General features: G+C 40.8%; 1 protein-coding gene across 1 annotated transcript; it reads left to right on the top strand.

The window, feature by feature from the left end:
• The first annotated feature begins 14,289 nt into the window (after window positions 1–14,289).
• On the top strand, window positions 14,290–15,721 carry LOC147467440 (uncharacterized). Its single transcript, XM_086531837.1, has 2 exons — window positions 14,290–14,300; window positions 15,316–15,721. Exons 1-2 carry the CDS (start codon window positions 14,290–14,292, stop codon window positions 15,719–15,721), a joined length of 417 nt encoding a protein of 138 aa, XP_086387963.1.
• The last annotated feature ends 205 nt before the right edge of the window (window positions 15,722–15,926 follow it).

Genomic DNA, 15,926 nt, shown 5'->3' with positions numbered 1-15,926 from the left:
TTATATAACTTACGCACAAACACAAGCGTCGCGTTGACGCTGCGTTTCAAAGCGCCTCGTGTGAGCGGTAGTTTCTAACGCCGCGTTTGCTAACGCGTGTTGGAAAATGCCTCGTGTTAAACAGGCCCTTGAGCTTGTCTCTTTATCCCTACCCTTTAGATGTCTTGAAAACACACCCTATTCGCCTGGCTTCTCCGGATATATGAGTATTGACGCTGGAACAGTACATTGCAATGGCGATTTGAAGGCAATTTAAGAAATCGGGACATTCTTTGGTGTCCAAAACTTGTATAAGTAGTGTGGCTGGACTTGTAGCTAAGTGTGAGTAGTGTGAATGACTAAGTGTGAGTGTGAGTTGGCTGTGACTGAGTAGAGTATCTTAAGCGTCGGTTTTCAGCCCTGAAGTGTAATATATTCTGTGTCTGCATATGTATGGTGTAACATCATTTTCCTTTTAGATTTGAATTACTGGGAATTTTAGTTTAGCATGATTTTATCGCCATTTAAAAGCAAATTGATGCAAAGCGTAAAAATGGTTAAGTCTATGTTGAAGTAAATAATTTTCTTCTATAAAGTTGACGTATTCGTTTTCTACAACAAAATATAGGGAAGACTACACTATTTTATATCAATGATGCTTATTGTCTTTTTTATCACTGAACTGTTATGGTATGATTGAGGAATGGGATGGCTTTCCATGTAATCCACATAAGTGCATTTTATTACTATCGTATATACGATGCAATTATAATTTCGGAGATTCATATAAGCAAGTCAAGCAAAGGTTGAAATATAAGTTTGATTCGGGTTTCTTTCTGTTGTCTTGCCCTTTAGAAAATCAAAATCATAACATGAATGGTCTATATTTACTATTTTACTCATCTATCAAGACCGACTCATACAAAGGAGTATTTGGGAGGGCCGTTGTTGTTCGAGTGATAGGAATGAAACGTGGCGCCTCCCCGTAGAGTTTAAAACATAAGTCTCCCCCCTCCCCATTAGTGAATGGGAATCCTGATGGAAGCTAGGCGTTGCAATTGATCGTTGTTTGCATATATTTTTTGCTCCTGATATATATATATATATATATATATATATATATATATATATATATTTTTTTTTTTTTTTTTTTTTTTTTTTTTTTTTACCTATTTTATTTGTTCACTTTTATCCTTTGTCAGTTTATTTTAGTATCCGTTCGTATAATAGATTGCTCTTGTGTTTGCTCGTTTTACATGGTAGTTTTGTATATTTTCGTTTATGTAGTGTAAGTTTTAGCCTGTGTGTTTCTGAATTGTAGTTCGATCACATCACCCCACATATTATTCAACTAAAATGGTTAAAATTCAATCCAAATGCAGTTATGATACATGTGTTTTCATTCATAAAATAATTCATGGGAATTATCCACAATGGATCTTTCCCTTACAAACTGTAGAGAACACATTAGGTGTTCAAACACGACAAGTAAATTCTCCATATGTCAAGAGATCACACGCAGAAATAGGGACACGACAAATGCTAATACGTGGAATCATGACCTGGAACCTACTACCTCATAATTTTAAAGACATCACTTACCTCAATAAATTCAAAACAAAATTAAAAGAACATTTCCTAAATTGTCAGATGTGATATCGTATCAAACAGATGTATTGTATATATGTATTAAGAATAACCATTGTAACTTATGGAATAAAGTTTTTGAATTTGAAATTGAACTCTCTGTCTGTCTGTCTCCCTCTCTTTCTTTCTTTCTCTTTCTCTCTCTCTCTCTCTCCTTTCTTTCTCTCTTTCTATTTCTCTCTCTCTCTCTCTCTCCTTCCTTCCCTCTCTCTCTCTCTCCCCTTCCTCCCCCCTCTCTCTCCCCTTCCTTCCCTTTCTCTCTATCTCTCCCCTTCTTTCCCTCTCTCTATCTCTCCCCTTCTTTCCCTCTCTCTATCTCACCCCTTCTTTCCCTCTCTCTATCTCTCCCCTTCTTTCCCTCTCTCTATCTCTCCCCTTCTTTCCCTCTCTCTATCTCTCCCCTTCTTTCCCTCTCTCTATCTCACCCCTTCCTTCCCTCTCTCTACCTCTCCCTCCCTCTCCCCCACTCTCTGTCTCTGTCTCTCTCTCTGAGAGAGGTCCCGGTACCCTGGGAGGGGGGCAGATTACCCTGGGGAAGAGGGCTCAGGCTAGTTGCCCGAGGAAACACCAGGAAAGCCCTCTGGTTGGTCCCCTTAAACCCTGGAGGAGAGGCAGCTAGATTATAGAGAGGAGGGAAGGAGGGATGAGGGAGGGGGAGGGGGGGAGAGGGAGAGGGAGAGAGATAGGGGGGGGGGAGAAGAGAGGGATGAATACACACCAATTATTTCCTTCTTTTCTTCCTTCTCTTTCCCATGAGAAGGGGACTCATGCACAACATCGAACGCGGCTTTCTGAAGCGCTTCCTAGGATTGCCCTTGGTCACTTTGGCTTTGTGCTTCTTGCACAATGTGATGCTTGAATCTGCATCTTCTATTGCCACCCTTTCTTCGCCGCTGTCCAACATTATCAGCGCATGCAGCCCTATCACCTGAAAATGCAATGAATATGAGTATATGCAAACATAAGGACTAACAAAAAAAGTCTTCAAGGCAAGTGTATCTTTCTAAAGCAGTAGTGGTAATTTATGCATGAGAAATCACCCTCTGAACATAGGACTATGATTTATTTTTTCAAGTAAACAAATAGCTGAATCATACATACAAGGTGGTATATCCAAATTAATTTTAGATCAAGGCTGAGCCCGTTAAATCACATTTATTATGGAATCAAAAGTATCAATCATAGTTTAAACATATAAAATGTTAGAATATTGATTATGAGTAGCCCAATAATAACTCTTACAAATCTATGCTGCTATGTTAGTCAAATCTTTTAATTCCTTAGTAGCCCAGAGTCTTGTGGTAGATTTAGCTATAATGTTTGTTGATTTTTCCCCGAAAGCACATTTCTGTCAATTGCGTAATAACTTGCGTAATGTGATTGCAAGCAATATTTGTATCATAATTTAGTTTGAGTTTCTTTAAGGTACAAGGTACGAGGTGCTACCAGGTCGTTGGACTGTGTTAATGTCGTTATCATTATAATTATCATTATTATCATTATTACAATTATTGCTATCATCATTATCATTATTATTACCAGTATCATTACCATCATTAAATTACTATCACTATAACCATTATTGTTATCACTATCAATACTAATATCATTATTGTTAATACCATTATTACGAGAATATTTATTAACATCCGCATCCTCATCATCATAATTGTTATTATGATTATCATTACTATTATTACTATCAAATCAAAACAGCAGCAACAATAGAATAATAACGGAGATGATAATAAAGATAGTAATAATTGTAGTAGTAATTGTAGTAAAAGTAGTAGTAGTAAAAGTAATAGGAGTATTATCATTATTGTAGTTTAAGTAGTAACTGTAGTAGAAGTAGTAGTAGTAATAGTAGTAGGAGAAGAAGAAGAAGTAATAGAAGAATTATCATTATTATTAATAGCAGTGCTAGAAGTAGTAGTTGTAGTAACAGTCGCAGTATTCAAACACAAATTTAAAATACTTTATCCCATCAATTACAAAGGTTATCCTTTTTACATGTACAGCATTTGCATTGTATGATAATTAGTATTAGTATTAACATAGTCAAAATCTTAACATCAAAAGTGACTGAAATGTCGTATTTGGCTTGATGTTCAAGCGCCCATGTCACTGATAAATCAGATGTTCTTTTTTTTAAAGTGTCCTTCTGTTGGAAATATCTCCAGGATGTGGTAGATGTTTCTAGATCACTGGTCCACGATGTTTTCATATACAGAGTTCTTTTGTTTTGCTTTGACTCCCGTTATAATTCCTATTGTTTGTGTAGCTAAAAGCCAATATGGATAATATCCTGGTATAATTTTGTGGATTAGTGTATTTGTCATAATTATATATATGTTTTTAAACATTTTAGTTTGTTTATGTGTGTTTGATGTAGCAATGCAAAGATGCGCGCACACACACACACATACCAACCTTCGAATTCTACAGTAATATCTGTAGGGATTTTGGTTATGTTCTCACGGCTGCCTATAAAAATGCATTGTGTTTTCTGTGGATTCTCTTTCAGACTATTTCTATCAAAGTAACTCTGTGCTTCTGTGAGTGTCTGTTTAGTTTTTCCTATTAATTCATTCAATTTGTTTACAGAGGCAGTGTGAAGAAATTGAGTCATCGGCTTACTGAATGCAGCAGTCGATAATCATTGATAGATATGTTAAATAAGATTGCGCCTAATATGGAGGCTTGTGGACCAATAAATGGGATTTGCTTTGATGGTAGATTTTCACGTATTTTAACAGACTGGGTTCTGGCGAATAAATAATTTCTAAACCAATAGTTATCAGTTCCGTAATATCTTTATGAAAAGGATATCATGGTTGGCACTGTCAAGGGCTTTCGACAAAACACAGAGTGATCAAGTTTATCTGGTTATTGTCTATGGTAATATAAACTTCATTTGTGATTTCTCGTAATGTTTTTTCTTCTTTTTTTTTTCTTTTTTTTCAGGGGATAACTTACTTCTAAATCCATGTTGCGTTGTTCGCTTCCAGGGATGCCAATTACTTATTTGCGACTATTTTCTCGAGAGCTTTAGATACTACTGGGAGTACAGTAATGGGGCGATAGCTACTTATCTCATCTCTATATCCTGATTTGAAAGTAGGTGTTATGATGCCGGTAACTATATATGTATTTATAATGACTGTCAGATAGCAGATAGACTATCCTTTATGAATCGATGGGCGATACCATCCGCTCTTACGGAGTTTGTTTCTCGCAAGTGTTTTTTTTTTTTTTTTTTTTTTTTTAAGTATTGTTGTTTCTATTTCTACTGGTCGTGGTCTAAAAGTGTTTGCTGTGAGCTTGTTCTCGTTGTGTTTTGTGGAAATGTGGAGGCGGTTGTTGGTTCTTAGGCGAGTCTGGCGACTTCTGCAAAGAAATTATTGAAATGTCCTGTTTCTTCCTGGACACTAAAGTTTTTGCCAGTTTCCATGTTTCAGCAGAGTCGTGTCTACGTTTTTTTTTTTTTTTTAGCTTATTTCTAAAATAATTTACTTTTTATATATGTTGAAGTGTTTTTTTTTTAATTCTCGATTTCCTATTCAGCCTGAAGGGTGGTATAAAATCAGTTTATTTTGAGAGCTTTATGAGTGTTATTTCCATCACTCACGGCTCTCTTAATGTCGTCGTTTACCCGAAGAGCAGGACGACGTGCAATTAATTTTGATTCATAAGGAGCGGAGGCAGCATGGCATTCTGCATCACGCTCGTTAAAACAACTTGTCTTTCCACTTCATCTGTTCATAAGATCTCCGAGAGTGTCGATTCCCTGGCTATGATATGTTGGCAGAGTGAATGAGGGACATAACTGGTTAAATCTAATTTCTGTTTATTCAAGGTTATCGTTAAAAGTTCATGATCAGCAATTTGGCATGGGATAGCGTCTGTATGCAGAAGGCTATCAGGTCTGTCTAATATGGATGGAGTGTTTCTGTAAGCCTTTTAGGTTTGTTTATGAGTTGTTTTATTGTATGCTTCATAATCATTCTTAGGATTTTCAAGTTAATTGAATAACGAAAAGGTGGCATGAGGGTGTCTATAGATGGCGCCGAGAAGGAAGGAGGGATGCATACTGCATGTTTTGCATGGTTACCCAGATGTCCTCCACCGCTGTTATTTACATTGTAGAAGAGATCTTATTACTATTACTAAGATCTAATTACTAAGGGTGTTTCGTACATAGATATATAAACTGTCATCACAGCCATGGACGTGAAAATGTGAAATGTTGATGAAATTGCTTGGTATTTCTTGGCGAAGCCAGGTTTCACTAATACAAAGAATATCAATACATCTCCTCTTAATCATCATTTCAGTTTCAACGAAGTGACCTGGGAGAGACTGTGCAGTGATATCTTCTATCATGATTGTGTTTGATTGTGGTCTGGCCGCTGCAGTTGCTGACAGTTTAGCGGCGTCAAACATTCTGTTCACTTCGGCACTTGTTTCTTTAAGGAAAACCTTTGACATCATTAGGAAACACGTCGGACTCTATAAAAAGTTGGGATTTATCTCTCTGTCCCTTAAAGTAACAGTGAAGCAAGAGTAGTAATCACGTGTCGTTTCTATTTTAAACGTTTTTACATTAGGTATGTTGTTACAATTATTAACGAGGAAGTGTTCAATCTCATCGTCGTTTACATCTGGATGACAGCTCGCAATGTATAAAACCGTTACCTACCTAACCTAACGTTTGACCCCTCGCAGGTGGTTGCGTTCCTCCCTCGTTTTCCTTTTTTGTTTTCGTTCTACGTAGTTGTTTGGGGACGGGCGGTGGTGCTTGAGGAGTAGGGGGAGGGGTGGTAGGGGGACAGGGACTCCAGGCACGGGGTGATGTATTGCATATTCTCAGTTGTGGTTGGGTGGAACAAGTTTTTGCTCGTTCTTTCTTTTACTGTTGTTAATGGAGTTTCTTCTGGGTGTTACTTGTGTAGAAGCTTCGTTCTTCATACTGGTTGTTGTTGAGGTCTCTGTAGTTCATGGAAAAACGCTTGCGCGGCACCGGTCGGGGGGGGGGGGGGCGGCTGGCGTGTCAGCAAGGTCGCGAGTTTGCTTGCTCGGTGTGGGTACGGATGGAGGGTGGAGTGGTGGGGGAGAGCTACGGGAGGCATTTGTCATGGATACTGCCATGGAAGGTAGGGGAGGAGGGGGCGGAGTGTCAGGAGAGGGAGAGCTTGAGGAGGCATTTATCATGGATACTGCCATGGAAGGGGAGAATGTTTGTGTGTGTGTTTTGTGGGATGGAGACGGAGGACATTCTGGCAGGGGGAGGGGGGGGGGCGCAAAGGGGAAAGGAGGTAAGTAAAGTGGTCACAGGTCGGGGTTCAGAGGTCGGATGTTATGTGGTGGGAGGGGGTTGAGGTGTTGTGTCGGATGCCTCCTTTCCGCATTCCTACGTCTGAGGGGGCAACCTACCTTGCCGAATCACACTCTTCAATGCAGATTGGTGTTCGGAGAACATTCCGATCAGCAAGTCTGTTTTATTTTCAATAAGGTTTCGACTGCTGAAGGAGGGTTCAGACTGGGTTTGCGTGTCTTAGTGCTTCATGTGGAGGAATAACTTCACTAAAAAAACACCACCATAATATTGCTATGCAAGCACAGGTCGATCATGGTATGCAATATGAAATTCGTCATCCTTCTAATGTCTCTAGTTGTGTTTCTTTCTAGAGTCTGATATATCTTTAACAATATTATGGGCGCTGTCAACGTCCTAGTTTGATCTCACAAGACCATGCTTTTTTGTTGCAATGAAGCACAGGATAAGTGTTCAGCGCTGCTGTTAAATGACCGATCTGATTAATAAATGGCATTTTTGTCTATGTTGTTTTCACTGTTGTTACTGTATTCGCTGGTACTGTGGTTGCTAGGGTTGCAGAATCGGGGGAGGGGGGAGGGGGGAGGGGGGAGGGGGCAGCCTTTACCCTCTCACACCGGGGATCCGAGCTCGGGCTAGCAGCTCGAGGAAGCACCGGGGAAATTCCCTTGGTGCCCCGTAGACTCAGGGAGACTAGTCAGCCTTGCCTCTGACTGTGTGGGGCCGCGAAGTGTCATCGTCTGCTGAGCTGTCTGGCGGCGGCGAAGGGGAGGCAGACACGCGTCCGGTCACCACGGCGGCCACGCGTAGTAATAGTAGTAGTAGCAATAGTGATAGTAGTAGAAGTAGTAGTAATAGCAGTATTATTAGTGGTAATAGCAGGAGTAATAGTAGTAGTGATTGTTATTTGTAGTAGTTGTAGTAATAGTAGTGGTAATAGTTTTAGCAATAATAAAAGTAGTAAAAGTAGTAGTAGCAGTAATGATAATAATAGTACTAATAATAGTTGTAGCAATAATATTTTTGAAGTAGTAGTAGAAATAGTAGAAACAATAATAGTAGTAATAGCAGTGGTAGTCATAGTAGTAGTAATATAAATAGTAGTAGCAATAGTAGTAGTAATAGTAGTAGTAGTAGTAGCAATAGTAGTAGCAGTGTTAGTAATAGTAGCAGTAGAGACATTGCTGGTAGTAGTAATAGCAGTAGAAGTAATAGTAACAGTAGTAGTAGTAATAGTAATAGTGGTAACAGTAGTAGTAATTAATAGTAATAGCAGTAGTAGTAATAGTAATGTAGTAGCAGTAGTAGTAGTAGTAATGGTAATAGTAGTAGCAGTAGCATCAGCATCAGTAGTAGTTATAGCAATGGTGATGAAAAAGTAAACAACCATTAGTCATCACTTGTCATAACCGACCTCTTCACTCAAGCAAAAACACATCACTTTTTCATCTGACAAGCTACCTCAATTCATCAAATATTTTCTTATGAAATTTACGCCCTCGACTTTGAATTGCTTTATTTCTATTCGTACTAAGAAATATTTGTCGTCCGCCTATCATGAGAAATGTCACTCCCATCCACTTGGGATATATTTAGATAAGAAAATACCCAATGACTAAAAGGCATGTTAGATGCCTGAAGGGAAGGGGTGTCTGTATGTCTATTAGTGTATGTTCGGTTTCCCCAATCTGTGCATATGGGCTAGCAGTGTACACACACACACACACACACACACACACACACACACACACACACACACACACACACACACGCTAGGCACAGTGTACCTCAGCCATCGGAAATCCTATCGCCCGCTTTCATGAATGTTTATTTGGATGTTTCTGATGTTTCTGTTTCTGCCTATTTGTGTATCTATATCTAGTGATGTATATATATTTATATACAGACGTATATATATGTAGGTCTCTATCAATTTGCCAATCTTTGTATCATTATCATTTCATCATTTATCGTTATCAGTATCATCCTTTTTAATTTCGTTACATTTATCATTATCACTCCTAGTATTAACATAATAATAATAATCATACATTTGTTCTATTTTTTTAATCTTCAACTTGAGCTGTGAATTTAGTGTTCCGAAGGATGCTGAATGCTGCCACAATGCTGACGTTAACACTGTTCAGTCGTTGATAAACAGGATATGTTGATTTGGTTGTTCTGTGCTTCTCCTACCAAGCATAAGGAATAGTCTGACTTTAAATGTCAACACTCGTATTATGCTTGCCGTTACTGTTATAATTCTTTTGGACTGTGGTGTCACTATTATGATGATGTCATCACCACCATAATTAGTATCATCGTTATTACAGTACAAAGCAGAATGAATGAACTGAAAAGGCCACCTTGAGCTGTGACATGCCAATTCATTATAACCCCAGTTTATTACAGGGCAGCTATTTAACTCTTGTTTTTGAAGTAAAACAAGGTCATTCTAATAGAAAATATTTCCTCTTTTATATAGTCATACACTTATATCCTAATTACAGAAAAAAAAAACTAGTCAGTATTTCAACGCCTTTGTATATTTTGCATATTGTATGTATGTATGTGTATATACACGTACATACATATAGAGATAGATAGTTTGGTTGAAGATAGATATACAGATAGATATGTGTGTCTGTAAACGTGTACTTGGCGGCAGCACGCAGTCTGGCGGCGCCGCACTGTCTGGCGGTACGGGATGACATTGCCGGCGATTGATTTTTCGTCCTATTCCATGAGTTTCGTTCTTTTTGTTACAACTTTTATACGAATTTTTTATGATAGTTATCTTTTATGTTATTCACTTTCTTTCATCTTTTATCTCTTCTCTCACGACCTTTCACTATTTCTCTAAATCTCTTTTTTTGCTTGCACTTTTCCTTGATTTTTTTTCGCTCGAACGGATCTTGATGTAGAAACAAAATGGCGGCGCGGGACGAAAATGGGGAAAAAATGTATTTCTCCAGAATCCTACTTTCTTTGGGTGAATAATTTAAAGGCTGAAAGTGTGAGGGCACGATCATTATCGAATAAAGGACAAACGACAACCGCAAAATGTAGAACATTTTGAAAAAGCCTAACATCCTCGATTATATGCGTAGCGATCAGTGGCCGCGACGCCATTTTGTTTTTTGGGGAGGGAAAGTCGCGCAACACCCCTTGAATATATCCTGCAACCGTCTTCCTCTTTTCTTATGACTTTTTATACGTTAAACAGACAATGCACAGTAATATTGGAGTTATTTTCATGAAAATTGATGATTTGTTTGGCTCACTCCCGATTAGTTTTTCTGCTTTCCCATGTGAGCAGAAATATATTATTTGTGGATATCTATGTAAAGAAAACGATATCATTTACATCAGAGATGAAAAACATCCAATCGGACGATGATCATTTGTAAATAGAAAAATAATTTTCCCTAATAATTCTGCTGGTAATGGACGAAGTAATAAGGTTTCTCAAGCTCACTTTTACCTCGTATAATACATATTACTATACGTGTCCGATTATGAAGTAGACATCATGATGCGTGCTCAGTGACCCCCCCCCCCTCTCCCTCCCTCAGGTAAGGCCTACGTAAGGCTTAGGCGTCAAAGGTTGGCTGGCGGTCTGCCTACTCGCCAATTCCTTCACACCTATGGTGTGAAGGAATTGGCGAGAGGAAGGAGGAAGGAGGGAGAGGAAGGAGGAAGGAGGGAGAGGAAGGAGGAAGGAGGGAGAGGAAGGAGGAAGGAGGGAGGAAGGAGGAAGGAGGAGAAGAGAGGGAGGAAGGAGGAAGGAGGAGGAGAGAGGGAGGGAGGAAGGAGGAAGGAGGAGGAGAAGAGAGGGAGGAAGGAGGAGAAGAGAGGGAGGGAGGAAGGAGGAAGGAGGAGGAGGAGGAAGGAGGGAGGAGGAAGGGGGGGGAGGAAGGAGGGAGGGGGGGGAGGAAGGAGGGAGAGGAAGGGGGGGGAGGAAGGAGGAAGGAGGGAGAGGAAGGAGGGAGAGGAAGGAGGGAGAGGAAGGAGGAAGGAGGGAGAGGAAGGAGGGAGGAGGGAGAGGAAGGAGGAAGGAGGGAGAGGTCGGAGGAAGGAGGGAGAGGAAGGAGGAAGGAGGGAGAGGAAGGAGGAAGGAGGGAGAGGAAGGAGGGAGAGGAAGGAGGAAGGAGGAAGGAGGGAGAGGAAGGAGGAAGGAGGGAGAGGAAGGAGGAAGGAGGGAGAGGAAGGAGGAAGGAGGGAGAGGTCGGAGGAAGGAGGGAGAGGAAGGAGGAAGGAGGGAGAGGTCGGAGGAAGGAGGGAGAGGAAGGAGGAAGGAGGGAGAGGAAGGAGGAAGGAGGGAGAGGAAGGAGGAAGGAGGGAGAGGAAGGAGGAAGGAGGGAGAGGAAGGAGGAAGGAGGGAGAGGTCGGAGGAAGGAGGGAGAGGAAGGAGGAGGAGGAGGGGAGAGGAGGGAGAGGAGGAGGAAGGAGGGAGAGGAAGGAGGAAGGAGGGAGGGGGAGGAGGGAGGGAAGGAGGGAGAGGAGGGAGGAAGAGGAAGGAGGAAGGAGGAGGAGGGAGAGGAAGGAGGAAGGAGGAAGGAGGGAGAGGTCGGAGGAAGGAGGGAGAGGAGGAGGAAGGAGGGGAGGAAGGAGGAGGGAGGGAAGGAGGAAGGAGGGAGGAAGGAGGAGGAGGGAGGAGGAGGAAGGAGGAGAGGTCGGAGGAAGGAGGGAGAGGAAGGAGGAAGGAGGAAGAGGAAGGAGGGAGGAGGAAGGAGGAAGGGGAAAGGGGAGAGAGGAAGGAGGGAGAGGAAGGGGGAAGGAGGGAGAGGAAGGAGGAAGGAGGGAGAGGAAGGAGGAAGGAGGGAGAGGAAGGAGGAAGGAGGGAGAGGAAGGAGGAAGGAGGGAGAGGAAGGAGGAAGGAGGGAGAGGAAGGAGGAAGGAGGGAGAGGGAGGAGGAAGGAGGGAGAGGAAGGAGGAAGGAGGGAGAGGAAGGAGGAAGGAGGGAGAGGTCGGAGGAAGGAGGGAGAGGAAGGAGGAAGGAGGGAGAGGAAGGAGGAAGGAGGGAGAGGAAGGAGGAAGGAGGGAGAGGTCGGAGGAAGGAGGGAGAGGGAGGAGGGAGGAGGGAGAGGAAGGAGGGGAAGGAGGGAGAGGAAGGAGGAAGGAGGGAGAGGAAGGAGGAAGGAGGGAGAGGAAGGAGGAAGGAGGGAGAGGAAGGAGGAAGGAGGAAGGAGGGAGAGGAAGGAGGAAGGAGGGAGAGGAAGGAGGAAGGAGGGAGAGGAAAGAGGAAGGAGGGAGAGGTCGGAGGAAGGAGGGGAGGAAGGAGGGAGAGGTCGCGTCGCCTCCTCTTTGTTCCTTCACTTTTCTCTTTTTTTCAAGCCTTCGTTCACTTAACTGCCTCTAGTCTCCGAAGAATAACGATAATAATGGTATTAAATGATATTGATAGTGATAATAGTATTAAAGAAGAACAACAAAGATGCACTCAAAAGCATTAGAAAAAAAAAATAAAACGTGGAATGCACGTTCGTTCAGTAACATCACAAGATTACGTCATGGGAAAAAGATCAGAAAAACGATCAGCTAACGAAGATAAACGAAGATATCTGAAAACACCTAAGCAGCTGAGCCTCACGTAGGGGGTCGGGCAATTATAAGTTCAAATCATAATTAAGGCTCCCGCGAGTACCTATGGCTTACATGTCACTGTCCCCTTAGAGCCCTCATCCCTCTCTCTCTCTCTCTCTCTCTCTCTCTCTCTCTCTCTCTCTCTCTCTCTCTCTGTGAGGGTTGTCTTAGTCTGTTCGTAATTAACAACCCAGCACAAATAGGTAGTGATGCCAGACACAGGGTTTGAACATTACAGGTTTATTCCATAACGCAGATAGTCTGACGTTATGGTGCACGAAAGATCTATTCACAACTTCACAATGGTCACAGCAATAAACAATATCACAACACGTATGAACAGGCGGAGAAATCGGGCGTCAGCGGTAGCGTCGTCGATTCCCGGTCTGTCGGTGTCGCTGACTGCTAATTGATATCTTATATAAGCATAATATATAATTCTCACACTCTCTCTCTTTCTCTCTCGCTCTATCTCTCACTCTCTCGCTCTCTTTCTCTGTCTCTCTCTCTCTCTTTCTCTCTCTTTCTCTCTCTTTCTTTAATCTCTCTCTCTCTCGCTCTCTCTCTCTGTCTCTCTCTTTCTTTCTCTCTCTTTCTCTCGCTCTCTCTCTCTCTCTCTTTCGTTTTCTCTCTCTCTCTCTGTCTCTCTCTTTCTTTCTCTCTCTCTCTCTCTCTCTCTCTCTCTCTCTCTCTTTCGTTTTCTCTCTCTCTCTCTGTCTCTCTCTTTCTTTCTCTCTCTCTCTGTCTGTCTCTCTCTCTGTCTTTCTCTTTCTCTCTGTCTGTCTCTCTCTTTCTTTCTCTCTCTCTCTGTCTGTCTCTCTCTTTCTCTCTCTCTCTTTCTCTCTCTCTCTGTGAGGGGTACTCACAAACGGTATTTTGGAAGCCAAAGTCTGGTATTCTTGACTCCTTTATTGGTGAATATCGGCACGGTTGAAATAGAAACAATTACAGGTCTCGATGGCTTCTGATGTCTTGTGTTCGCTGTTAGGCTGTTATATGTGTGTGTGTGTTTGCGTGTTTGTATACTGTTACGGAACTTTTGTTCAGTATCAATGACATCGGTTGTTCCAGAACAGGGTGCATAAAGGAACCCAAACTAGATCAAATACAAATGATGTCAAGCATGACCGACAGAGGCAAATTATCCGTTTGTTTCTTTTAGACTGCGCGCATATTTCTTTAAGTGTTTGTATCTGCTTAGACGTCCTTATTTTTAACTAACTAAGGTAGTAGTTTTAAAGTCACTATTCATTTGATTTATATTTATTTACACCAATCATCGGTAGAACAAAATATACAAAAAACAACAACATAATTCATTATAAGCACATTCAATCATACACTTTAATGATAATGGTAATAACAGAAATATATATGCATATACATAGGGCAATAAGCCAGGGCAACAGTCTATATATATATGTGTGTGTGTGAGAGAGAGAATATGTGAGCTTGTTTGTGTATGCTTATGTATATGAAAATTAAATCCAGGCAGATTTCGAAACTGTTGTCTCGGTTTTCTCTGCCACGTGTATATAGTGTATATATATGCTACTTACAGACACAGACATGTATGTGGCTTATTTCCATTTCTTTCTTCTTTTTTAGGAAGATGAGTCATGTGCAACTGTGACCTCTGAAATGGTCGACATGGACTACGACGACAGTCCATATGAATACATCGATGCTGACGATGACTTCGACCCATAACAGGAATCGCAGCAGTCAGCAGTACCAAGATGGCTATGTAGTAAGTTCTATTCTCTATGTTCTTTTTTTAATAAATCAAGGAGTCGTATATGTGAAAGAGCCGTCAGTAGTCTTGAGTAGTCTTTAAAGTCTTTGCGGCATGTAACACAAGTGATACTCGCCCACATAAACCGTAGGCCGTATTGATACAGAAAGATAAAGTCTTCCACTGGCGTCCCTCGACGCACATGCACACACCCACTTTTGCCCTCTATGATCGCTATCATAGATATCCTATTGTATCAATGTTGTTCTCATCATTCCAATCCCTGGAAGTGTTTCGCCGGAAGGGCCCATACGACCCGCTGGAATAGGAGCGCCATCCTCCCGAAGGTCATATAGACGGACCAGGAAACAAAGAGGAACAGTAACTTGATATATTCGGATAATTATTATATCTTGTGAAATAACAAGATGAAAGTGCCATCGGCAATATAAATATTTTGTGTTTGTAAAGTGGCCAGTTTTCTGTTATCACTTTTATTATTTTATTTTTATATTACGAGACCTCTTATTGAATGGTTTTATTTGTCACCAAGTTTTATTTTTTGTATTTTAATATTTCATGAACTTTTATGGTCTCAATGTTTCTTTGCTTTTATTTTTAACTTTAGGGGAAACGTTTTATGCATTTTATTTTTGCTTCGTTTTATTCATTTTAGTTTTTAGGTTATGCTCTTATAATTTTAGGTTTTTTTTCTTATATATATAGCTTCTTTTTATGGTGTCTTTTTATTCAGATTTATAAATATATCATATTAAGATGTATATGCCTCTGGCGTCACCGAGGCAATGTTGACTATGTTTTCAAACAATAAAGAGAGACGGTCAGACAGTCAACGACCAGTCTTTCAGAGTAGTTAACCGTGTTATAATCCAAAAATGGCTCTTTCAGTGGTAGTTTTGTTTTTACTAATCGCCAGCTCGCCTAGCTAGTGTTATTGTGGCTCACTTAGTTTAGGATGTTTTCATTTCTATGTTCTTAAAGCCCTCTACACTACGCCTTATCATGCTAGCTGTAATGGGATGGTTGAACGTCTCAATGGCGTCCTTAAATCAATGTTGAAAAAGCTCTGCTCTGCTCATCCACGTGATTGGGATCGTTATTTACCAGCAATTCTCTTTGCATACAGGGAAATTCCAAACGATTCTCTTAAGTTTTCACCCTTTGAATTGTTATACGGGAGAACAGTAAGAGGTCCCTTGAACATTTTACACGAACTTTGGTCGAATGAACAGATTAACCATGAAATAAAAAGCACATATCAATATGTTACTGATCTGAGAGCACGTTTGGAAGAGACTGCTAAATTAGCTGCAGCTAAAGCAGAAATCAGCAGCAGAAATTATAAACACTATTATGACTTGAAAAATGGCTCTTTCAGTGGTAGTTTTGTTTTTACTAATCGCCAGCTCGCCTAGCTAGTGTTATTGTGGCTCACTTAGTTTAGGATGTTTTCATTTCTATGTTCTTAACCCTTTTACCCCCCAGCCAGTTCAGGTTTGCTGTGTGCAGCGTCGGTTGTTGTGCAGTCTTTGTTATATATGTATATATATGTATGTATATATATATATATATATATATATATATATATATATATATATAATATATGTATGTATATATATA

This window comes from Penaeus japonicus, unplaced genomic scaffold (assembly GCF_977035675.1).
Source record: "Penaeus japonicus unplaced genomic scaffold, GWHDUDI00000001_assembly GWHDUDI00000036, whole genome shotgun sequence".
Lineage (NCBI taxonomy): Eukaryota > Metazoa > Arthropoda > Malacostraca > Decapoda > Penaeidae > Penaeus > Penaeus japonicus.
This window is presented reverse-complemented; position numbering and strand designations above follow the sequence as displayed.